The sequence below is a fragment of the Cheilinus undulatus genome, linkage group 18, assembly GCF_018320785.1.
Source record: "Cheilinus undulatus linkage group 18, ASM1832078v1, whole genome shotgun sequence".
NCBI classification, from domain to species: domain Eukaryota; kingdom Metazoa; phylum Chordata; class Actinopteri; order Labriformes; family Labridae; genus Cheilinus; species Cheilinus undulatus.
Genome location: NC_054882.1, coordinates 11,855,926 through 11,880,476, shown reverse-complemented (window position 1 = coordinate 11,880,476; position 24,551 = coordinate 11,855,926). Strand labels below are relative to the sequence as shown.

Genomic DNA, 24,551 nt, shown 5'->3' with positions numbered 1-24,551 from the left:
GATCAGAGGTTCCCAAAGTGGGGGTCGCGAGACAGTGAAGGGGGGTCAAGGAATGCTTTCCAAAAAACAGAAAATGAATATGAGTAAGAAATCATACCTCTGATATATTTTTGTGAAAAATATTGTTATAAAGAGTTCAACTTAAGATAAAACATAGTTATCAAGTGATTTTTGTGCCTAAATATAAGTTAAAGTTATCCACAAAAAACCCTAAAAGTCAACTTTTTATATGTGATGCTTGCTGCAACATCATGCACTTATCCCCCATCAAGGGAAGGTGGGGGTCTCCAATCTTTGACACTGTTATTTTGGGGGTCACAGGCTGAAAAGATTGGAAACCCTTTGCTTTAGGTAACTATGCTTCTTTAGGCTTACACTGTCAAGGGGACTGGCACTAAGCTGAAATTAAAGCTGAAAATTAAGGCTTTAAGGTTGAAGTTGTGTTTTATAAGATTAATAAAATAGGTTAAAGCAGGCAGTTAGGATATTTTCATGGGCAATTTGCAAATCCCCCTCATTACGATTTTTTTTGTCTGAATGCCCAACGTTTGCATTCTTTTTCTTTACCTGATAGTTCCAAGACTCTTTTTTACCTCAGCTTATGAGGGCTGTGGTTAGAAAAAGGCCTGAATCAAAGACAGTGGAAGATTTTGAGATTAGAAATGCGGAGTTTATTCACAAATTCAAATGTCAGACAAATACTGCAAACTGTTGACAAACTGTAGAGTTAATAAACTGGGAAAAAGGTGAACTTTAACCTTAGCAACCACAACAAGAAAAAAACTATACTGGTATGAAGACTTTGAACAAAATAAAACCAACTGTTGCTGTGGAGTGGGCTGGGTTTGAGCGATTACATGTGAAATACTGTAGTCACACCAACATTTATAATCTACACAGGTGGTGTCTGTCAAAATGGCAAAGAAAACACTTTCAAAAACAAGTTAAGCAATGTTATTTGTGTAAAATGTTAAAATCAATAGATGACTCAAGCCCCCAGCATTTTCTTCACCATGTAACCTGGCATGTTATAGAGGAACAAAGCCAAGATGGCGAGCAGAAGGAGAGCGGTGACGATCTTGATGGTCAGCCACCTGTACTGGTCACATATCAGGTGTTTCGCAGCCTTGAAAGGGATCAGGAACCAGAGGAGGGCGATATCAGGGCGGCTGGGGACACACAGAAACAGAAAGTGAGCAAGGAATTTGACAAGTTAGTCATGGGTGGTTCTGGAAAACAAAAATGTTAAAGTAAAATGTCAGGTCAAGTAGTCGTTTCAATTTTGTAGCTTGATGAAAGCTCAGAGTATTTTCTCTTCCTTGTAAGGTGACATTGAGTGGTGTGAAAGGCACCAATAAATAAAATATAATTTGAATGAGACAAAATCAATGCTTAATTTGTGGCTATTTGGTATTTTTATCAGTTCTTTCTTTAAATCTTGTCATATTTGATTGTACAAGTTAAAATCTATACAGCAGACCAAGCTAAATTAATCACGAGCTGTTGGCATACATGATCCTGTTACACAAAGCAGCACACAAAGAAAAACATGACAAGACTGCAGGACAGCTAGTTCATACATTAATTTATTTAGCTTAAATACCACTTACAGAGACAGAAAATGAAAAATCATTCTTAAGTCAGGAAAAATCTGCACTCCAAAGCAAGCCAACTGCTCTAAAAACTATTTTAACAATAAAACTTATACTTTCTCTAACTGGTGTTCACATGAGTCCAGGGGTGAGTAAAGCATCTCAAGAAACAAAAGAAGATGCCGTTATCAAACCAACATTTTTTACACCTTAGGAATATAAATAATGAATGACGTGTACTCAATATCCATTGAGGTACTGCTATCATAATAAGGCTGTTTGAATAATGCTTCAAATATTGCAAAATATCCACAAAACAATCCTAATTACAAACAAATGCAGGCTGTTTCATTTAGCAATCATGAGGATCTCAGACTCCTAACATTTTCTTCACCATGTAACCCGGCATGTTGTACAGAAAAAGACCCAGGATGGCGAGCAGCAGGAGAGCAGTCACGATCTTGATGGTCAGCCACCTGTACTGGTCACACATGAGGTGCTTGATGGCTTTGAGGGGGATCAGGAACCAGAGGAGGGCCACATCTGGACGGCTGGTGGAGCACAAAAATGTAAGCAGAATTAGCGAAAGTTGATAGAATTTGCAATAATGTTCACCTAAAGAGGATGCTACGAAAGACTCTTAAAGCCTGGAGGGAGAGTTGCTGTCCTCCACACAAGGAGTGCTATTAGTTTGATTATGGAGGTTAGACACGTTTGTATCAATTTAATTGGTGTTACTTTCTATGTTCATACAGTTGTGGGCTGCTTAGCTGGTCATTCTTCTTGTCAAATATCAAATATCACATATCAAATTCCCTTTTTGTGACCCTGTATAAACCAGCTCTTTAAGGGCTTTCCTCAGAACAGTCTATTTTGGTGCTCATCTCTGGCTGTGGGTGGGACTTTATGGGTGGAAATACCTGGTTAGGGGCAGGTATATCTATAGTCACTCAACATGGTGTCCCAGTGGGCCCAGAATCCAAATAGACCATCATTTTTGGTGTTTTTTTACACATATTAGGCCCATTACAAAAAACTGTAGGCTTATTTTACATTTTGTGGGTCTGTAGATACTCCTGATACCTAAATACATGTGCAGTGATTCTAAAAAGTGGGTTTTTCATGATGTGTCCAGAGGTTGTCTTAAAAGTTTTGAGCAGTATGTTCCCTCTCTGTGTAGGGTTACAGCTTCACTCAGTAAAAAGGCAATTAGCCAAATCACATAGAGTTTTCCACTAAAATACAAAGTTGGAGACACTAATTTCCTTAGCAGGCATCTTGAGGTGCATTAGTTTTGAGAAGCAGACTTAAAAGCACAAGGAAATGTGAGTATTATATGAGGATCAGAACCAAATCTTTAAAACCAATAACATATTGCTCATTTATTTTAATATTTCTACGGCATTCTTAATTTTATGTCTTTCGCCCATGGTCTTTAATGTAAACCAATGTTAATCACTGCAAATCTAACTAGAACATTCCACGCATCAGTCAAAACAATAAAATAAAGTCTATGTGGGGTAAAATATACAGAGAGCATAGTACAAGGATGTTTATACCAGCCAGTTTTGTTCACCTTTATTCCCTCTTGATCAGTTGAAATACACTTTGAATAAAAAAGGATCGACAGGGACTGAAGGTCTTCTAACTTCTCTCTATAGTTTTTTTTATGTCTTCATACACATATAAATATGCAATGAATCCACATAAAATTTTCAAAAGTGAAGAAAAATCTTATAGAATCATGTCCACCAAAGCCAGATTTATACTTATATGTTGAATCTATGCCGTAGCATATGCTGTAGATCCCTGAAGGTCTACAAACGTAGCCTGACATGCAGTTTCTTTAAAAAAAAACACAGGCAGCGAGCTCTATGATTGGTTGGTTTGGTAGTAATGGGTGGCTGTAAGTCTCTGAGTAATGTTTACAGCCATATTTTGTGAATCCTGAAGCGCTGGTTTTCAAATGGTGTGGAGATGTACTCTGTTGTGCTTTGGGGTAAGTCTAGATATGCTGTGGGGATTTGTACAATCATACATTACTATGATTAGAAAACAACAAAAGATACTGTATTGTATTACAGCAGCTATTTTGCATGGATATGAAAATTTTGTGCCTCGAGATTTTGGCTTGACATTAGGTGAACCTTGGGCCAAAATGGGTGAGAACCACTGCCCTACAGCCTGGTGTCTCGGACCCCCTAAAAGCTAGCTCAGACTAAATGAATTCAGACAGATTTTAGCCCGACTGTAAGTGGCAGCTTGTTGTCAAAACTCGGGCCCGAGTTTGAGCATCGGGAACGATGAACAGTTTTGTAGTATGACATAATGAACAACACACCCAAGATGCCCCATGACCACCAATTGACAAGACTAGCATGTAAGAAATTTTCTCACATTGTTGTCTAGTTTGACACCCTGACCTGATGTCAACAACGTGAATCCTGACGCCTGCCAATAGGAGAGCATTTGCTCCTTATCTTTGTATCATAAGAGTTTCTACTTTTCCTTCCTCTGGGGAACTAATATGAACATTTTATTTTATTCATGTTATCACACGCCAGTGCATATTGTCCTCCTCTTGATACATCCATAATTGTTTCTTGTTTTCTCCTTTTAGGAGCAAAAGACTGCTACAGTCACACAGAGTGTTTCTGTTGTAAAGTGATAGACATTCTTTGACCCGGCCCCCTGATGACCTGTGAACTCCCACTCAGGTGCAGGGACAGTGGTGACGTCAGAGTACGATAAGCGGCCCTGATCATTCTTGTAGTGTGGCAGGGCTATTGGCCAAGACGGGTGAAGATTTTTGTTGCATAGTCTAACATGGCGACATTGTGAACCACCTAAGAAAGCATGTAGTGTGAACCAGCCTTAGGGGGTACCAAAGAGGGTTAGACTTTAATTGCACTGAAGTTGTAAAATTTGATTTGCCAATATTAACTTATATCATGATATAAAAATTATCAAGTCATTTTTACAAAAGTCTTAAAGTAACACTAACATGTTGACCTATTTTCTCAGGGTTACGTCTATAAAACTATTAAAATTAATGCTGGGAAAATGCCTTAAAATAAGTTTGTTTTTCTTCTGAAAAAATGCAATCTATTCATGTCCTAATATTTGTGACAATCTCTGAAATCAATACGAAACATTTCTATGAAAATACTGATTCGCTATTGAGTAATTAAGGCTCACGTTGTTATTATGCTCTGCTAGCTGGGGTCACAACTTCACCGTTTTTACCAACAGTTCACTTCATTATTTGTTTTAATGTTTTAGCATTTTTGGAGCCAATTACTGTGAAATAAAGCATGCTTCTGTTGTTACAAAATAAACTGTTGTTGTTGCTAAAAGGTGGGAGTTTATGCCTTGTTTACCATACAACGCATAGAGTAAAGAACCACTACTTTTGCTTGATTTTAGATTTAGCCTGTTTTTTAGTTTGTATGGTAAATTATTTATTTACAAGCTGAAAGTAAACCAGTTTTATGTTTGAAAATTTTTTGGATGTTAAATTCTTAACAAGGGCCCTTTACACTGATTAGGAAATCCAAATCCACAATCTAATTTCTGATTTAAAGCAGAATGTGATTTAATAAAAGCATTCTGCATACATGTTGTGTTGCTGCTATTATAAAAGCTTTTCTATTCATAATAGATTCCGAATGTTTTCAAATGTTGTGATTGGAGGTGCAGATAGAAAGCAGAAAGAGAGAGAGAGTTAGAAGCCATTTGGTTAGTGAAATTGCTGGAACCTTCTGCAGAGATGTGTCAGGAAACATCTCAAGCTCCGAGCATTTTCTTGACCATGTAACCAGGCATGCTGTAGAGAAAAAGAGCTAGCATGGCCAGCAGCAGGAGCGCTGTGACAATCTTGATGACCAGCCACTTGTACTGGTTGCAGACCAAGTGTTTAATGGCTTTGAATGGAGTGAGGAACCACAGAAGGCTGGTGTCAGGGCGGCTGGAAGGACAAAAACGCACATGTTTAGAGTTCAGCATTATGGACCACCTGGCTTCAATATTCTTCTCTTTCTAAGCTCAGTTTAAATTTTAATGTAGTTAATATTACCGTATAAAAGCCCAAGACAAAAGAAATAACTATTTACAGTATTTTGAAAAATAATGATGATTCTAAGTAGATATAGAAACAGCAACTTACCATGTAAAGAAAGATCCTAGGATAGAGTCCAGAACTTGGTTGAAGTAAATACATAAAAATGTCTTTCCTCATTTCAGGACACTGCTCATCATATTTGGATTTATTAAACAACTTTATAATGTGTTTATGTTTATTTAAAGTAGAGCATTCAGATTGCTGTTTATGACTTATTTATGTTCTTGTTTATTCAAGTATTTATCATAATTTCAATCAGAATTATGTTTATTTTCTTGTAGGCCTGTTCATTTAGCCAACTTTTGGTTTAAACTTCTGTCAAGCTGGACTTTTAGAAATACTTTATACTGATTGAATGTTTGCATCTGTTGATGAAGACTGTAACTAAGACTGAAAGACAGATCATAAGAGTACTCAGCAGCAGAAACGTGGACAGAAGGGTTAAAACAGTTAATCCTTCATACTTGGGTTTCTCTAGTGGCTCTGGTTCATTACGTCCTTCACCAGCCGGGCTTTTCTCTGCTTCCTCTCCTGTCAGAAGGTGCAACTCTGCTTCCACTTTGCCCTAAAAGAAAAACAAAAAATCCACTCTCATCCACTCATTTTACATTTTCTCATGTACAACAAATACTCTAGGGTATTTTCTTCTATGACGTACTGTGAGTTCAAACTCATCTTCTTCATTTCTAGCCACGAATGGCCACCAGCCTTTGATCCTCTTCTGTTTGAAGATGGAGACCATGGGCATTTCTGCTTCATTTGTCACCATCTCGATGGTGCACTGCTTGGCTGTCTTCGCACCACGGGGGAAGCGGTTCAGGTCCAGCTCAATTGCACCTATAAAGAGATGTTATTCAACCTGGTTAAAGCAAGAAAAGTTGAGGAAAATGGTGTATCAAGCAGAAAATAGCTATAAGACACATCTACATACATATTCCCCTATATTGCAGGTTTTTACAATTCAGATAAATGTAATGGTACCTAGGAAGTCATCTGCAGAGAAATGGTCAGCGTCCCACACTTGCAAGTTAAGACGAGCAGGGATCTTGTATTCAGTCTCATCCCAGGCGAACATAGACTCCTTTTTCGAGATGACTATCTTCTCCTCAGCCATGAGATAATCGAAGGGGTAGACAAAGCGCCAGTTGAAGTTTCCCTCTCCGGTGATGGAGTGGTAATGGACGTCTGTGTCCTGCTTGTCCTCCTGCTGCCCCTTCAACCAGCTGTAACCAGAAGAAAGCATAGGTTACTGTCCAATAATTGGTTGTACCCATCTCTATCAGAAGCATAGAGGAATCAAAATTTAAAGGATATGATGAAGCAAATGAAACAAATGAGAAACACATATGGTTTAAGTTACCCTCGCACAAATATGTCACTGGATTTCTCGCCAGTGAATATATCGTCATCCTCCAGAACGACCTCATCTGTATTCCAGACGATCACCCTCAGCTCAAACCTGGACACAGGTGGGAAATATACAGTCAGAACCATAAATGTTTACAGTGCACATAAAAGCAGACAAGTTTGGCAATGTAGCGTACTTCTTTGGTTTCCTTGGCGATATGTCTAGGGCGGGGCCAGGTGCAGTCATATCTTTGGGAAACATATCCACCCACATCTCAATTCTTCCCTAAAAAACAATCAAACATAAGAAAATAAGGATGAAGCAAACAAAGAGCTGCAGTCTGTAGTTCAATGACATAGAGCTAACATAGTACACTGAATTAATTACTTGTTCGATTCCTGGTTTATCTGGGTGGAGCAGTGGTCTGGTTTCCACGTGTTCTGGGATAAGTTTGCAGCCAACACGAGGGATTTCCTCCCAGTGTCTCAGCACGGTTAGAGCCAGATGTTCATCTGTCTGCTTCTTCAGGCCTGAAAAACATCAAAGGTAATTCACCTTGTTTAACACTACTATTAAAACACACTCTTTACATTAAGTCAATTAGTTACTGTGAAAGCAAGCTTTAGAAAAAGAACTGAATTAAAACATTGCAATTCCATCCTCAGCAGCCAAGCACTACATTGATTGTGGAGTTGTTCTTATTGGCCCATAATCAGTATTGGGGGTAACATGTAATATAACACGTTAGTTTTGTAATTCAAGCAATCCATTAATAGTTACTTTTGCATGAAAACAATCTGTTTACTTAAAGAAAACTGCTCTATTCCTGTCCTTCCTTAGTTACAAAAAAACCCCCAAATCATCACAATCATGCACAGTTTCTGTTCCTCTCTTCTCTGTTGGTATGTAGCTGCATCCCAGCAAAAGGTAGCTAGCGGTTAAGGCTAGTGAGATGGCATTTCACCACTGAATTATCCTCATCAGGCTGAACTTCTGGACAAAAGGAACAACATTATGCAAAATCTAAGTTTAAATGCTCTTGTTGTGTTGTTGGTTGTGCTGCAGAGCTGTTTTGATGATGCATGCAGGATAACTCACTGCCTGTCTGTAAATCACAAACTCAACGTGTAATACTGTATGTAAACTGGGGGGGGAGAGAGAGAGGAATGACGACTGGGAAGGGAGCCCCAGGTTGGACTTTGAGGACAACAGCCTCTGCACATGGTGACAAACCCACTGGGCCACCAATGCCCAGGTAGTAAGTTTAATGAAGACAAGAAAACTGCAGGTGAATTATCAAATACCATTTTCATCCTCTATCTCAGTCGGTGCCATGAAGACGCGATTTTCCACCTTCACTCTTCCTCCAGGGCCATAGTGAGGTCCGTCCAGTTTGCCATCCTTACACAGCTTAGCAAGGATGTGTGTGGGTTTCAATGGATCCCGCCAAACATTGTAACCATGGCTGCAGGAAAGAGAAAAGGCAGTTACATAAAAATAATGCAATTTATAAATCTAGAGTCTTTATAAAATATGAGGTATAATCATTCATTAAATTTTAGGACATTATATTCAATAGAACTGTGTTCAACAGTGGAAAATTAAAGATATAAACTTTGTGAGCCATCTGTGGCTGACTAATGCTACTTGAGTCACTGCAGCGCTTCACTAATCCTGTACTAAATAATTCATCACTATTTTTCCACAGACTACCACACCAAGCCACAGAGAGCTTGATCTTTAGTTCTTACATGGAGTAGTTACAGGCGATGCCACAAGTGGCTCTGTGTTTGCTGTAGAAACGATTCTCAAGGTCAATTTTGGTTTCTCCGATCAGATCATCGGTTCCCACCAGGTCCCAGTCATAAATCGACACGGTGAGAGTGGAATCCATTGGGAATGTTGCTTCCACGTCAAAGGATCTGATGAGAGATACAGCACGAGTTAGTTTTTCATACATATTTAAATCAGGTTTAGAGTAATTTTAACCTTCTAGGATCAACTTTTAAAATTCACTTATCTGTACTTACTTGCCAAACAAAGGGTTCAGCTGTTTGGAAATGTAGTTCTCTTTGTCTTTGATTTCTGTCTTTCCAAGTTTGATTGCAATGTATGGATCGGCTTTCCCATTTATGTCAGCTGGATGTAGATCAGTTGCCTTGCAAAAAAAAACATCATTTAAGATCAATACCAATAGTTCAGAGACAACAACGGCATAATTTCTAAAATGAATCTAAAAATATATAGCCTACCCTTATTACATAGATGCGGACAAGGACGTTTATGGGATCATTGTGGGGAATGTTCTGAAACATTCCCATGTTGGTGTCGAAGCTCATGTCTCTAGGCATGTCATCTGACACTTTGTACATGCATAGTGAACCCTAAAAGGAAGTCAGTTACAAAAAATGGTTATATCTAAAATTACTAGGGCCAATATTCTTATTAAAAATGTAAACATCAATGTTGTCCTCACTGCAATGCCTTTCACATAAGCGAAACAACAGAGCAATCTGTGACAAGCTTGTTTGAAATCATTCCTGATCCTTTGTAGTTTTTTCCTGATAATTACTGTGTCCTTACTTTAAATTTTCCAACAATTCTGTCCTCATCTGTCACATTTTGGTCGTCATCATCGCCACCTTTCCCCCTGAAAAGGTTGAAACTGTGCAGCCAGTCTTCAAAGTTGTCAAATTCACTCTCCAGCTCTTTTGGGTACACCTTGTGGAGAAGGACAAAATGAGCAAAAGATGAGTGAGGCCTTTTTTCCCAGTTCAACTTCTCAAGTACAACCATGCAGTTTGATTTGCTCTTTAGGCTGTTGTTAAGGTGCTGTATTCAATACCTTCAGCTCATCCAGTTTTGGCTTTTTCTTCTCAAATGGATCCACCTGCCTTTTCTTCTCCTTCTTTCCTTTCCCTCTCTTTGTGCCTTTCACAGGAGAGTCATCAGGTTTGATATCTGAGTATAGGTTAGCAGTGAGGACGAAATGAAGAAGGGGGGAGCAGGGTGGGGATTGGAGCAGAGCACTCGAGACATGAATTCCACATGAAAGTTGCCAAAACCAACTGTTGTGTACAAGCATACCATTGAATTGTATACCATTAAAGTATACAGTTCAGTGGGGATACTTGGCTTTGAAATGATCCTCCTGGTAGCTGTGTAGTCTCTGCAAACTCATTTATTATGTCTATGTATGAACAGTTAATTTTGAGCAGCCTGATTGGTGCAGCACAGAATTAAACCTGTTGAGGATTTAGGGTCGTCAAATGATGTCAACATGTTTGATTTTCTGACAACTTTCATGGCAAGCATACGTCTAATATGCATGTATGGGAGAGAAAAGCGGTTGTCCCACGTTTGGAAATTTGCATTCATGTCATCATCTACGTCGAGGGATTCTTGCGCTACGGTAGCTAAGGGTTCACTACTGCACTGTAGGAAAAAACAACAATGAGAGTTAGCAAGGATGAACATGCATGAACAATCAGGGACATATGAGTGCATTTTTGAGTTTTCTTCTCAGTTTTGTGACATTAGATGACAATAAAAACACTCTAAATTTGCTGCATCAAGACATAAAGACAAGGAGTATATAGGACAAGGAGCAACAGCATGATTAAAGGGTCAACAAAGAAAGCATGCTTTAAAAACAATGACACATATAATCTGTTCTTACCTCCACCATCCGCAATGTCCATCTCATCTTTGTCCTCTGTATCTGAGAGAGCAGCTTCTTGTGCCTTTAGAGACTGTCAAAACAAGAGTGTTTCTCATTTGATTTATTGAGAACAAAACAAAGGTCATTCCATCAGCTCTAGGAGGTGTAGATTTAAAACTATTTATTTCCGTCTGTAATCAACACCTTCAGACTTTTCTTTCAAAGTGAAACTCATTGTTATCCTGCTATGAATCTTGGTAAATACACAGATGACCTGAACTGACCATGATCTTCTCCCATCACTCACCTCTGTCAAAGTTTCAATAGAGGCAAAATATTTGGACCACCAGTCCAACATGCTCTCGTCAAGCTCCTCCTCTTCAATCTCATCCCCCTTCTTCCTCTTCCTCTTTTTGCCCTTTCCATCCTTGTCATCATCCTCAAAGTATACATTAAATATGCTGTCAGGATTTTATTTAACAAGAAATCTTTGTTTCAGTAGTTTTAAGCCTAAGTTACTTCGCTTACCTCCACTTTGACCACAGCATCAGAGCACTGGGTGGAAAGAACAGATTGCATCATTTAAACATGTACAGCTTCATTATCATTATCCGATTATGTCTATTACTTTGTTAGCATGCTGAAATTACTGTTCAAAGACTGTCAAATTATTGGGATAAATGTCATATAAACTTTTACAACTGAGGCTTACTGAGTCCAGTTTGACAACAGTTTCCATCTTCTTGAAGGACGGCTCAGTCTCCATGCTGACAACAATAATTTCCTCTAAAAGATAAAAAGAAATGCAATAGATGTATGTTGTTGTTAACAACACTTTATGGGGATTGTGCATGTTATGCATAGGTGGGGAGGGGCTGTATGGCCAAACAATAGAATATCTGATATTTTCACACCAAACCTGATTTCTGTTTTTAATCTGTTTCTTTCTTGCTTAAACCACTCCAAGCAAGGTTATCTTTTATTTTATAGAAAACACCTAACTAGTTGGTGATGAATTTTGCTTTTAAGGTTCAAATGTGAGCTGTATACTTGTCTCTTAAAGTGCCCTGGGTAGTTTCAGGAGAGTATTTATGAGGAATAAAATTTGACGTTTGTGTTATACGTCAATAGTAAGTACAAATGACAGAGCCATTCATCAGATATGATAGAATGGGAACAGTCATGCTAGAAATAGGTTTTATTACCCAACTTATGAAAGTTAAGATAATTTATTTTGTTGATAGGGCTTTATTATGAAACCTATTTTAGAGTCTATCCATAAATGTCTAATCTACTCAGCACAAATCATCTAAATGTTTCTCATTCTCTTTAAGACCAGTCTGTCCTGAACTCAACAGTGCAAAGCCCAAGGGCAGCAGTGGAGGAAGATCAAGAGGAAATCAATTTCACTTTTCAAAAATCTAGATTTTATATAATAAGAGTTGTTGATAAAACTGCCCAGGCCTACAGTTAGCACAAAATATACTTTTAGTATTTAACCTTTATTTCTTATGTTGTCAAATGATGTAGAGAAAATGAATAAGGGTGCAATATCATGGCAGGTTTAAGCTCATACCTGTAGTGGTCCAGTTGTTTGCCTGCCTGTCTGTTGGTCTGTAGATGAACTTCCGAAGGCTGGTAACAGCATTTGAGCCAACCAGAGTGTAGCGGCCAAATGCCCTGCAGTCCACCACTCGGATGTTGAGAGGAGGGTGAAGCAGCTCATTCTCAGGCAAATCCTGAAACACAGAAATCAGGATTAGTCTGGCACAAAAAAAATATTTATGCAGGAATGGGACTCTGAAACATTAATGTGTAAATCAGATGATTCAGTACCACTTCAAACCACTTGACAAGTGTGCTGAAGTTGGGGTTTTTCTTGTAGTTGGGGATGAGGGCAGACTGCACCCCCTTCCCAGCACATTCAATGTCCACACGAGGCCGGTCAACCTGAGCCAGATTCACCCTCTTCAAGTCTCTCAGGCCCCAGAACAAAACCTGAACGATCGGGAGATTGGATCAATTTGTTTAATTATCCTACTCTTGTGCAAGTTTCCATTAAAATCACTCTTGTCAAACAGGTTTAAAACTTATTGAAAGTCTTCACCTCAATCCTGTATTTGCTGAGCACTGGTCGGATCCCGAGTGGAACAGGGAGGATTGGGCCACGGTCCATATCTGTGGGACCGTCTATTGGAGGCAGATCAGCTTTACCATTGGGACCAATCTACCAGACATCAGAAGGAAAATCACAGAGAAATGTTTACTTATTGATATTATCTCAAGAAGAGCATGACCTGTATCTGATTAGTCTGACCTGCAGCAGCTCAAAGGCTGCCAGCATTTCTCCAGCAGTGCAGTTCCCACGGTAGATCTGATAATACTCCAGCTGGGGAGGGAAGCGTGGAGGACCATAGTGCTCGTCGGCCATCTTGACGATAGGTTTAGCAAAAGTTCTACCCATGAAGTCAGCTTTACCCTGGAAGAATTACATACTAAGTTTGGGTATTAGAACCTTAGGCATACACTCTATAAACGATGAATTCTGGATTGAATATTTGAAAGAATGATATTTTGGCCTACCATATCAAATCCATCAATTTTCATATCAAAGTAATCATAATTCCAAAAAAGGCATTTATAATAATTACATTTCTTAGCAGTTGGAAGAAACATGGCCAGACATGCACATGTTTCTGGGCAGATTAAGTAAAAGAAAGAGCCCCCAAAAGAAAAAAATAAGCAAAAGCAACATCCCTAAAATAACCAGTGAACTGCAAAACAGACATATGTTAAAACAAGTTATGTTAAAATAAAACAATACGAAATCTCTCTTGCAGTTAGTGGTTATGGAGAGTTCTCGTTGGCCACATACCAAAAGATAGAAAAAAAAAAAAAAAAAAAGGAATGCAACAGGTATAAGAGGTTCATCAGGATGACTTGATCCATCTTTGTAGGCAGATCTTATTCCTCTTGCATGCCTTTTAATCAGCTTTACTCTACAGTATGTCAAACCATCAGAATCCACACTCTACTTATCCAACAGGTCATCCAAAACAAAGGTGTTATTGCCAGGAACAAATATAAAATAGACAGTCAGCAAAAGCATTCTTTCAAATATAAATCATGGCAGATCAGACACCAAAAAGCTGCACATAAAAAAACATCCTAAAACATTTTATTTAGCACATATCTCACAAGTTTTAGCCATTAAACCTTACATTTCCAGTTTATGAAAGGCAGACTCTGAAATTATTAATGTGATCAGGATTTGAGAATGCTATCTGGAAAATCATTTTGGAGGTTAACAAAAAAAAACTAAGAGATGTCTATATGAAAACAACCCTTACCACTGTGTCTTGGTCGTAGATTTCAATGACAATTATAGGAGGGTCGTCTCTCAGTTCAGTGGCTTCTCCAAACAACTCAACGTTCTCAAAGACAAGCAGCTGGTCCCATGTGGGGCACAGAGTCTCAGCAAGCACCTGGAAAGACAACAACAACTTGCTACTTCTTTATGATCTGAGTAAAATATGTCTAAGGATCAAAGCTTGCTTTCTTTTAACCTTTATTTGAGCTAGCTCACCTCTGTGACCTGGCTTTGTGTTGAGAAGAAGACGCGTGCAAAGGGATCAGACAGACCAGTGCTATCAGCAGCAAACAGGCTGCGAGCTTGGTACATGTGGACCCTAAGCTGGAAGATCTGCTTCACTGTGGAGGGATGAAGATGCTCAAATAAAATTCAGTACATCAATTCACATATGTTTATTTGATATCTGAAGGTCTTACTCATGTAGGTGAGGCTGATAGGGGGTGAACATGGCAGACCAGGTCCTTTAGACAACTTGTTTTCCTCAAATCCATTGGGCAGGCCATTCAGGTAGTCTTTGCGCTGCCTGGTCAGACCCAACCAAAGATAAATCTCAAGCTTTGACTGGACTGTCCATCCAGCAGGCCCAAAACCTTTCTTACCAGGAATCTTATAACGATAATATAAAGACAAAGCAGCAAGGTTAAAGAGGATTAAAGAAAATTGGGTGCAAAACTGGAACTACATAACTTAGATTAACTGCCTTTTCATTAATTATTGTACTATAATCACCCTCAGGAAGATTGTCTTGACTTTGCCGCAGTCCTTCCCCATCTCCTCCTCTACACCAGAATAAAGGATGTCTTTGGAAGGAACCCGGGCGTAAGCAATGCGCTTCCCATTACTGATCATCCATATGAAGACATCAGGAACACTGTGTTGAGGCTGCAGCAAGAAATTTAATTTTCATATTCAACAAGAAATAATGACATAAAATGAAAGAGGTGCAAGAAAATATTTAATTTTCATTGGTAGACATTGTGTGGTTGATCTTACTTCATCTGCCAGGAAGCGCAGCTTTGTGAGAAAGTTCTGAGTGAGCTTGATTTTATCCCTCACTGTGCTCTTCTTCACCTGTGTCCTCATGGTTTTAGCTTGCTGGCCAATGCTCTCCTAAACCCAGAGACAGCAGAAATGTTAATATTTAAAATTTTGAAAAGAAAAATGAAGGTATATTTTGTTTTGATATACCATTTCTGACAGGCACAGCTTCAGTCTCTCTCTGTCAAGTTTGGTTCTGCCCGACTGGTTCTGGTCCTTGTTTGCCAATGCAAGAAACTGACTGAAAGAAGTAGATATCAATCAGTTTCACAGTCCAAATGAAACTGTTTTTTTACAAAGTTTGGTTAAAGTTTGTAGCCTGAGACCTGCAGCCCTGGCTGAGTTCCTCGAGGACACCTCTTAGTCTACGCTCGGGATACGCTTTCTCTGTCTTGATGATCTCCTGCACATCATTTAGTCCATCCTCCTGCAAATAAAGATGTTTAATATTACTCAGTAACGCTGCATATTGTCTGTTTAATCATAAACTTTTTCCATTATAAGTATGACTAACCAGTTTATCTGCTATGTTGTCTATAATGTTGGCATTGTACAGCCGCCTTCTCTGATCCTGCCAATAACTCTTGATGTAGATGCATGGCTTCCTCTCAAAATATGGCAGATGGAAGTAGTTTCTGAAGAGATGGAGAAGGAAAACATTTTGTCAAAAAGAAAACAGGGATGTACATTTTTAAAAACACACTTGAGATTTATGGTGTATGTTTAAGCTTAGCTGTAAAGCTTTTTTAAGAGTGATTTAATCAGCTAAAGCTAAAATCATGTAGCACACACAGAGAAGAAATGTCCTGTTCATGAATCTATATTCATGCTAAAGTTTGTTTGTTGTTATTTTGTCACTATGATATTTTGTGCTCTGACCGGTCGGTGATGACGGGTTTCATGGGAGGAGTAGTCGCCACAGATGTCAGGTCCCCGTCATCGTCCATCTCTTCTTCACTGGAGTTGTGAATCAGTTCCGTTTCCTCTTCATCACCATCTTTCTTCCTCCCCTTGACTTTTGGCTGGACAACCCCATCAATTTCATTTCCATAGTAGCCTGGTGCACAACAACAGTAAAGAGTCATTGTCATACATGTACTGCAACTTCAGACCCTAATGATGAGACTATGTGGTCAATAAATCTGCTTTTTTTCAAACGATCTTCACTTAAACAGAAAAAGTTGCTCTGTTACTAGCTGCATGATTTCATAACATCTCTTTGTCTATTGAAACATAAGACTCCTCTCACATGATGTTGAATCAGCAGTGTAAGTTTTGACACAGACATTGCAGATGAGTTGCTGATTTTGCTCCATAACTTTCCTTTAAAGTCCAAAGATCAAATCTGAACTTCTGGATGAGTCAGTTAGAAATGCAACAGAATAGCAATAGATTTAAAATACCTATGGTGACCTCAAAGTTGATGGGCTTATCACCAATCTTTCTGTCAATCATGGTGGCCTCAAGGAAAGATCCAAAGAGGAAAAACTCCTCAACCTTCCCGGTAGCAGTCTGTGGAAAGATAAACAAGTGTGAGTGGCTAAATTTGACTGAACAGCTTTGCTTAACTTCCCTTCCTTTTCTTTTTAAATGAATGTTTGACTTTTGTCACACTAACAACATGTAAAGTAACCTAGTAGTCCTGATAACCCTGTTACACAAGCTGACGATCAATGACAACTGAATCCAAGAGGATTTAAGGTCTAAGGTCCCACTATGCTCAGTTGAATATACTGTGTGACAAACAACAAAAGCGGCCTCATTGATCCAATCTTCATGTTAATAATGCACAAGGTGGGCTAAATACAGACAATTAATAATTCACAGCACAGCGACCTGTCAGCAGGAGTAACAATGGGCACCCTCTGCATGGCTGCCCATCCGAGCAGGGACCCACCTCTGAGATGTTGGGTACTCCCTCCAGCTGCACCTCCGTGGAGCTGGTAATTTCAGGAGAGGAGGTATCCAGGATCTCTACGCCCAGGCTGATGAGCAGTCGGGCCCTGAAGGACACTCCCTCTCCGAGCCCCTCGTTTAACTCCTGGTACTCGTCCATCAGGGTGTATGTTCGCGTGGAGCCGTACATATTGACCCAAGCTGGTCCAAGCGTGGGAAGGAAGCCTGAGAAAAAAGAAAAATAGACTTAGGAGTTGGCAAATAGAAGATGAAAATGATTTAGCTGATATGTTGATTAACTTGCAAGCTTATTAGTTATAAACTGTTTGAACATCCAAAGGAAATTCTGTGCAGCTAAGGGAGATGACAAACTTTAGGTCAAGCTACCACCAGGCAAACAGCTGGAGTTTGGGCTAGTTTGAGACTGTTAGAACAGGGTAAGTGAGTCAGATCCACCATTAATCTGACACTGAATAACTCTGAACTATTTAGACCAAATGAACCAAGTTTATACTCACTTCAAAACAAAGTGTTAAGAAATTTATGAATACAGTAATTTGGGACAGGTTAAGTCTAAAGGATACATCACCTTTGTCCCCATCATTGGCAATCTTTCGCAGGTCCAGGAAGTGTGTTCCAATAGCAACATCATTCACCTTATCTGAGTCTCGGATCTGGATTTTCATGCGCTTGCAAAGTGGTGGAAACATCTCTGTGAAAACTATTTGCTCATTCCAGATAGGCTCATAGCAGCTCTTCTGAACTGATGTTTTCCCCTGGAATCACACAATGATAACAGATAAATATTTGAATAATCTCAAAGCCTGTACTTCCAATATAAGTTGCATTTTAACCTGACTGAGAGGAATGATTCCTTGCGAACAGTATTATTCCATACCTTCTGCCCAGCAAACTGTACTTGGACGTAAGGATCAACCAGGTCCTTATTTTCTCCTATAAAGGCCTTTTTGACATTTGCCATGATGCTGGTGTTCATTCTGGGCAGCCCTTCAGCTCTGTAGATCTTTAGATAATAACGAGCCCACTGCCGCTCTGCCGGGACCCCCTCTGGTATTAAGAGATTGCTGTAAAAAATTATAAAACAACATAAGGGGTGCATATAGCCTAGTGATTAGGTTGCGCTCTATGTATGTGGGTGGACTGGGATCAAGTCCAGCCTGTGGCTTCTTTCCTGCATGTCTATCCCCCACTCTCTAATCCCCGTTTCTGATTCTGTCCACTGTGCTCCACTTTTAATAAAGGCATGAAAAGTCCCAAAAATATCTTAAAAATAACAATAAAATTAAACAAAACAAGACAATAAAATCAATAATAACATCTAGGAAAACAGCAGGATTTTCTGTAAGATTATAACAGTTTGTCATTTTTAACAACAATAACAAGGCCAATAATGGTGGAAAAATGATGTGATGATCCTCATAAAGACTAAATATTTCCTCCTCATAATGTCTTCTGTTTGTTGAATTGTTTCTAACTGTTTAAGTGATAGAGTCAACACTTTGGGAAAATAAATCAAATCAATTTTAAACATATATTTACAGAAGCATAAACAAGAAAGCACAATAAAGATAGATACCCCTCTATGTCATCTTCATCTGATTCATTGGCCTTATGTGGAGTCTTGATAGTGTCTCCTTTGGCCACAACTGCAATATCACACTTGACGTAGCCTTTACAGCCTGCTGTGATGTCATCTGGGTCTGACAACAGAGCCCACTTGTGGTAAAACTGATGATCTGCAAGGCAAAGGGGAGGAAAATCAATTTAAGGTCAGTATAAGCAATTCACAATTTCAAACCAGATTTTCTGTTTTTCTTTACCAGGCTGGGAGTAAATTGTGCCGACATCTAGTTTAAAAGCCCCAACCAGTGTTCCACTTCGCAGCAGATTTTTGGAGTGAATTACCTAAGGGTTAATGAAAAAAAAAAAAAAAACATAATTTGGACTCGGTTTTTAGCCTGCAGAAAAACAAGAATCTCCTATATATGACAGTATTAGTTATTATTACACTTACAGATATCTTCAGGATTTTGTCAAACATAACATCAGGAGGGACGTGGAAGTCAAATACAAAATACTGGAAAGAAAACAAGTAACTGTTTAAGTGTCTATTTATGAAACAAAATGTAAATGCACTTATGTTGCTATTTTAACAACTGGCTCACTTCATTGTAGTACGGGCAGTTGGTTGATTCCTTCATTGAGGTGTACTTTTTATCTTCTCCAATCTCCACGCATACCATCGGATCCATGTTCAGTCCGATCAGCTGCCTCGCTTCAATCACTGTCACGCTGACCTTAAGTGATCAAGCATTTACAGACTGAATATACATCAGGTTATATTTAGACAATCCTTGATCTGAAAGTCATCAGCACACACTCGCAAAACTAGAAAACAAATGGATTCAATGATGCAGATTTCTCTTACTTGGTAATCTACTGGTCTCCCAGAGCTTGGCTCCATCTTAATGTCTGGTTTTGATCTGAAAGACGATGACATGTCAGTCTTTATGTGGAATTATCAGGCTGATTCAGCTGTTCAAAACAGCTACAAATGATTTAAAGTCATCTTTATACTTGCCTCTTGTTTGATACATTTGTAGTGACGGCTGTGACTGAGGCCAGGGAGATGGTGTCAGGATCAGGGCCTCCTCCCATGAATGTACCATCCCGATCCAGGTTCTCTGTCTCCAGAATAGCTGGTTCATCTGGAGATCATAATAAAAAAAAACACAATAAAGATAAAGTATGTTATTTTCATCAAACACCAATATCATTCTTTATATCAGTGGTTTTAAACTTGTGAAGCCTTAAGACCCACCACCGACAAGTCCTTTCAAGAAAAATCACAATCCAAGTTTCTCAAGTTTTTCAACCTATCAGATTTATTTAATGAAAAACTGTGTGGTTTGTACCTCGGATGCAACAAAAAATGTTAGAATTAAGAAAGGTGACATAACAAAAATGTCTGTAAAGTTCTTCATGGACTTTTTGACATTGTTTTTGACACATCAAAGGTAATCCAAGCTACTATTGTAATTTTGTATGTGTTAAAGTTAGCAAATTTGCAAAAGGGTGACAAAGAAATTTCAGGTCTTTCCTGGAGCAGGCAACATCCAGATAAAACACTACATTTTTAAACTGAAAAAGTCATTTCAGGAGCTTTTAAAAAAGTAAAATATAAGGTATGATGTGTAAAATTGCCACATATCATATCCAACAGCACAGAGTCTGGTTGTTAAGTATTGTTTGAGACTTTAAAGTCTACAGTAGGATTGGTTCATAAAGGTCCTATAAGATTAAAACAACAGCAGGCAATGCCATTAAAAGGTTAACCACAACACAAATGTATCAATGCTTTACCAGCAGCATGATTTGTGTTTAATGGAGTAAAAACAACTGCAGAGAAGATCTGAAGCTTTAAATGAGAATAGGTTTGTAATATCAGCCATGATTTCCTCGCCTAAACACTTCTGTCATCCATCTTAGCTACTGATACCTCCATGTTTGTCCTCCTTGTGTCCGCGGTGCTTACTGCGCTTCATGGCTCAAAACAATTCCTTGTATGCTCTGTGAAGGAAATTTAGAGTGTTTTAATATCTCAGAAATGTTGTCAATACAATTCTTTAAATGCCCGATTAGCAAACCATTTCAAATCAACTAGAATCCATAGTTCTTTATGTTTTCGGATCTCATTTTCTGTGAAGTCAGAACCCCATTTCATTCAACTTTATGCCACAAAACACCTTTGTTTAAAAAAAAAAAACAGGAATGTAAAGCCAGGACAGAATCAGCTTATGTCACTCTACAACAATGATTTGAGTAAGAAGGTGGCCACAAACTCATTGCAAATAAAAGAAAAAGTCCAAAAACAAAGTGAAAAAATGCTTATTTGAAGAAACAAAAAATGTTTAATACAGACTTGTCAAAGAATATATTTCAGCTGATAATATAAAACCGTCTCTTAAAGAGGTTGCCTGCTTGTTACCACACCCTGGCTTAGCCTTCAAAAAGAGCTTTCAATTATTCAAATAAGCTGACCTTAATGCATCAATTAAAGAGGATAGATTTCACATGCATTGTGAAAAATAATACACTTAAAATAATTAATGTGCCGTAATTAATCAACAGAGTGCATCTTTGTTGCATTTTACAAACTGAATACTTGGAGTGCCCATGCTGATTTCTTGGTCTGTTGATATGAATGTTAAACCTGAATGATCTCCACTTGTCCCCTTAATTAATGGTTTGATTTTTGAAGTATTTTTCAATGAATAGAACACATTAAACCGTGCACCATATCTCAAGATAATTGTGCATGCTTTGCACTAAAAAAGGTTCTGCAGCATATTAAAAAAACATATTTCTATCTTCTTGGAGAGAAAGACACAGGGAGTTTGTGTTAAACAAAAGCAGCAAAGGTAAAATACTATGAGAGCTGCAGAACACATCATTCTCAGTATTCATCTAATAATGTAGTCAACATTCAAACAGATATATCAGAAATCATAATTCCATTTCCAATAAACAGAATGGAAAAACCAACAAGGCCTAATAACCAAGCTTTTCTAGTAACATCTGATATTTGCTTAACATGAAGTTGCAGGGAGAAATAATTTAAGATTACAATACATACCATACAAGACAATGATGCTCTTGTCCCCCTCCTCTGAGTAGCTCCAAGAAGTTTCCTGTAAAGGAAACACCAACTTTTTTTTTCTGTAAGAGTGAATAAACACTACAAAAAATATTGCAGGCTTTGACACAGCGTTGAGAATACAGCTACAAAGTAAAGTTGTTGAGAAAAGACTTAGGTTCGTCCAAGACTGAAGTTGGGCAGGAGTGATGTGATACACCAATGAATAGTGCATGAGTGTTGAACTCGAGACTGGTAACTATAACTAGGGACTGCTGAGAGACGTCACTGCGAGCAGATCTGCCAATCCACAGACTAGGCACAAAATTAAAAAAAAACAATTTCATGTGTATTTCTTCTAGTAAATCCTTAATCATTAATTCAGGTAGCTGCATACATATACACAATGAATCAGTTGTAAAATCTTTTTCATAAAATATTTCAGTGTATTGCTCTTCTGCTAAATGGAGCTCAGAAAGAACAGAATTGGCATTTTGTCTTTGAGATGTTCAAATCTTCAATTCAAATCTTTAGCATGCTTTGACAAGAGTTTTGCACCAATTATTGATTGCAAATTTAATATCAAAACAACACACACACACACAAGTGTCAAAGCTTTGAAATGTGTGAGCATTAAGTAATTGATATATTGCTTTGTCACCAGTGATAGGATTTCATGGAAGTAAACAAAATGCTGGCCCTGCCTAGTTGGAAGAATGCTCCCTTTAAATATTTTAAAAGAATTCTGCTCCAAACTAGGCCTGGGTTCAGACACACAGTCTGCATTGGATCACAAATTGGTGTCAAGACCCGTTTGCAACACCTTTGTATTTCAACCACATACAGGTGTCGACCTAAAGGTTTAAGAATGAGCAGAATTTTGAATCATTGATAAATGTTGTTGATGCAATCTTACAAAGTCTTTCTACTTTAATTAATAACCAGTAATAAAAAAATGGGCTGTGCTGTATCGCCAATCAGATAGGAAGTGTTAAACTCATGGATAATGTTGCATCATTTTGCTAACCTGAGGCATGCTTTAGCAACTTCTATTCAATGCAAATTCTTCTATTGAATGCCGAAGCACAGATCATCATCTCATCAATTACACATACAGCCAGTCTGTAAACCATACGTCAAAGTCTAACGTTGCTGGTATCCGATGAAACAAGGCTCTAAATTATTTAAGTGCTCCAGTCAGTGTTGCATGTGGCATCCTAATTGTGCAGAGGTATCACTGTTCACAACAAAATAAATAAATTTCATTTTGAGGGAATAACAGAAGAATATACTTTATATCATTATAGAACTGGGAATATATAATCATATTTTACTCGCTTTGAAAAATGAATAGTTTCTGTGGTTGAGGATACAAATTTTAATATTTCAGTTTGCACACAAAAATATCAAGCTTAACTTCATGCAACATTTTCATCTTTGTAAAGAGATTTTACAGATACATCCTATTCCTTCCCCTCTCAGCTGGAAGTGTGCCATACTCCCAGTGACACCATTCTGCCCATTGTGCTGAGGGATTCTGCCCTTAATTACATGATTCAATACCGGCTACAAGGGGTTGAGGAGTTGTCCTAGTTTCTCCAGGGAAGACAGGTAATCATGTCACCAATCGTGCAAAGTTACTGGTTGCTCCTGTACGCTAATATACTAACCTCATTCCTGGGTGGGTGTCGTCATCCTATGCAACTTTAAACACTTTAAGGTAGACATCAGCTGCCAAACCAAAGTACCACTGTTGAGTTTTCTGCTCTGGCAATGAACAAAAAAGTATAAAACTGTATTAATAAGAATTACTTGCAACCTAAATTTACATGAGAGTATCTCACAAACGAGATAAAACACAAAAATGTAAAATTCATGACAAAACAGGAAGATGAACACTTGTAATCTAGATTACAATTTCTGGTAAAACTAATGAATATGCATAAACAACCAACCAAGCCTTTAAATTGACACCGTTGACAAAGTCTTCTTGGGTCAACCACAAAATGACTTGATACCAACCATGCAATCTTATCCCACATAGGTCCAGTGTCCACGGGCCTTTTTTGGCTGTTGGTTGTAGGCGGGTTATCACCAGCTTTGTTTGTGCTTCAGTGACTCTGTGGGCACACCACCTGACTGAGGTGTAGTGTATCCTTATGACACATCTCAGTCTCTGATGGGGAAGTTTGGCAAGCTTCACTGGTGATACACAGCCAGACTGCTTTGTTGTTGTTGGAGTAGGGGAGGGCATCGTACCAGCCAGCAAGCACGTAGGGCCAGGTAGACCTCACCTAAAGTGACCCCAGGGACTCACTTATTTAGTTTTAGAACTTGCAACTGAATATTTCAAATAGTGTCCTGTGAATTTAACTATGTTGTATACCAAAATCAAAGAAAATAGAAAAAAAATACAACTTAACATCCTTTGTAGATACCATAACATACCTAATGTGTATGAGCTTGCTGTTGTAGCCGATGGATAAATAAACAGAAGCGCCACTTGGTGGTCAAAATGATTGTCGCTGTAGTTGTCATTGTGTGGCTTTAAAAGGTACTTGCAGGACTGCACCATGCGAAATTTGCCTTACCTGTTCCTCTCAGTACAACTATTAGTTTGTGTAAATAGCGCTAATGCAAAGTTATCATTTACCTTTAGCCATCCAGTAGTCCGGTTAGATGCTAGCTATAACTGCCACTGATGCTAGCTGCAACCGCCGTGAATGCTAACTTACGTGATGGTTTCTAAAGCTTTAAAATTGTACAGCAGCGGCGTGTTCTCTGCACATAGTCTCTGATAATGAGAAAAGCCTGATAATATTGCATACAAACTGAGCGTAAATATGTAGCGAGTTAAACAAGCGTA

At 38.5% G+C, this 24,551-nt stretch overlaps 1 protein-coding gene across 1 annotated transcript; it reads right to left on the bottom strand.

Annotated features, from left to right (window-relative positions):
- Window positions 1-392: 392 nt before the first annotated feature.
- Window positions 393-24,302, bottom strand: LOC121525839 (otoferlin-like). The gene is made up of 47 exons (XM_041812000.1): window positions 24,134-24,302; window positions 23,708-23,979; window positions 23,356-23,452; window positions 21,686-21,740; window positions 20,549-20,619; window positions 19,631-19,757; window positions 19,478-19,532; window positions 19,215-19,346; window positions 19,064-19,126; window positions 18,870-18,954; window positions 18,626-18,785; window positions 17,927-18,113; window positions 17,618-17,804; window positions 17,030-17,253; window positions 16,536-16,644; window positions 16,012-16,189; window positions 15,647-15,767; window positions 15,459-15,559; window positions 15,283-15,373; window positions 15,088-15,204; window positions 14,824-14,976; window positions 14,511-14,700; window positions 14,308-14,432; window positions 14,072-14,206; window positions 13,039-13,200; window positions 12,829-12,948; window positions 12,558-12,719; window positions 12,298-12,460; window positions 11,434-11,507; window positions 11,250-11,276; window positions 11,029-11,160; window positions 10,740-10,812; window positions 9,906-10,021; window positions 9,644-9,781; window positions 9,313-9,444; window positions 9,091-9,218; window positions 8,812-8,982; window positions 8,365-8,525; window positions 7,448-7,590; window positions 7,257-7,345; window positions 7,073-7,171; window positions 6,694-6,935; window positions 6,371-6,549; window positions 6,177-6,277; window positions 5,351-5,559; window positions 1,987-2,143; window positions 393-1,169 (listed from the first exon to the last, which is right to left on the bottom strand). The coding sequence occupies exons 5-45, from the start codon at window positions 20,592-20,594 to the stop codon at window positions 5,379-5,381; spliced, it is 5,379 nt and encodes a 1,792-aa protein (XP_041667934.1). The 5' UTR covers window positions 20,595-20,619; window positions 21,686-21,740; window positions 23,356-23,452; window positions 23,708-23,979; window positions 24,134-24,302; the 3' UTR covers window positions 393-1,169; window positions 1,987-2,143; window positions 5,351-5,378.
- Between the last annotated feature and the right edge of the window lie 249 nt (window positions 24,303-24,551).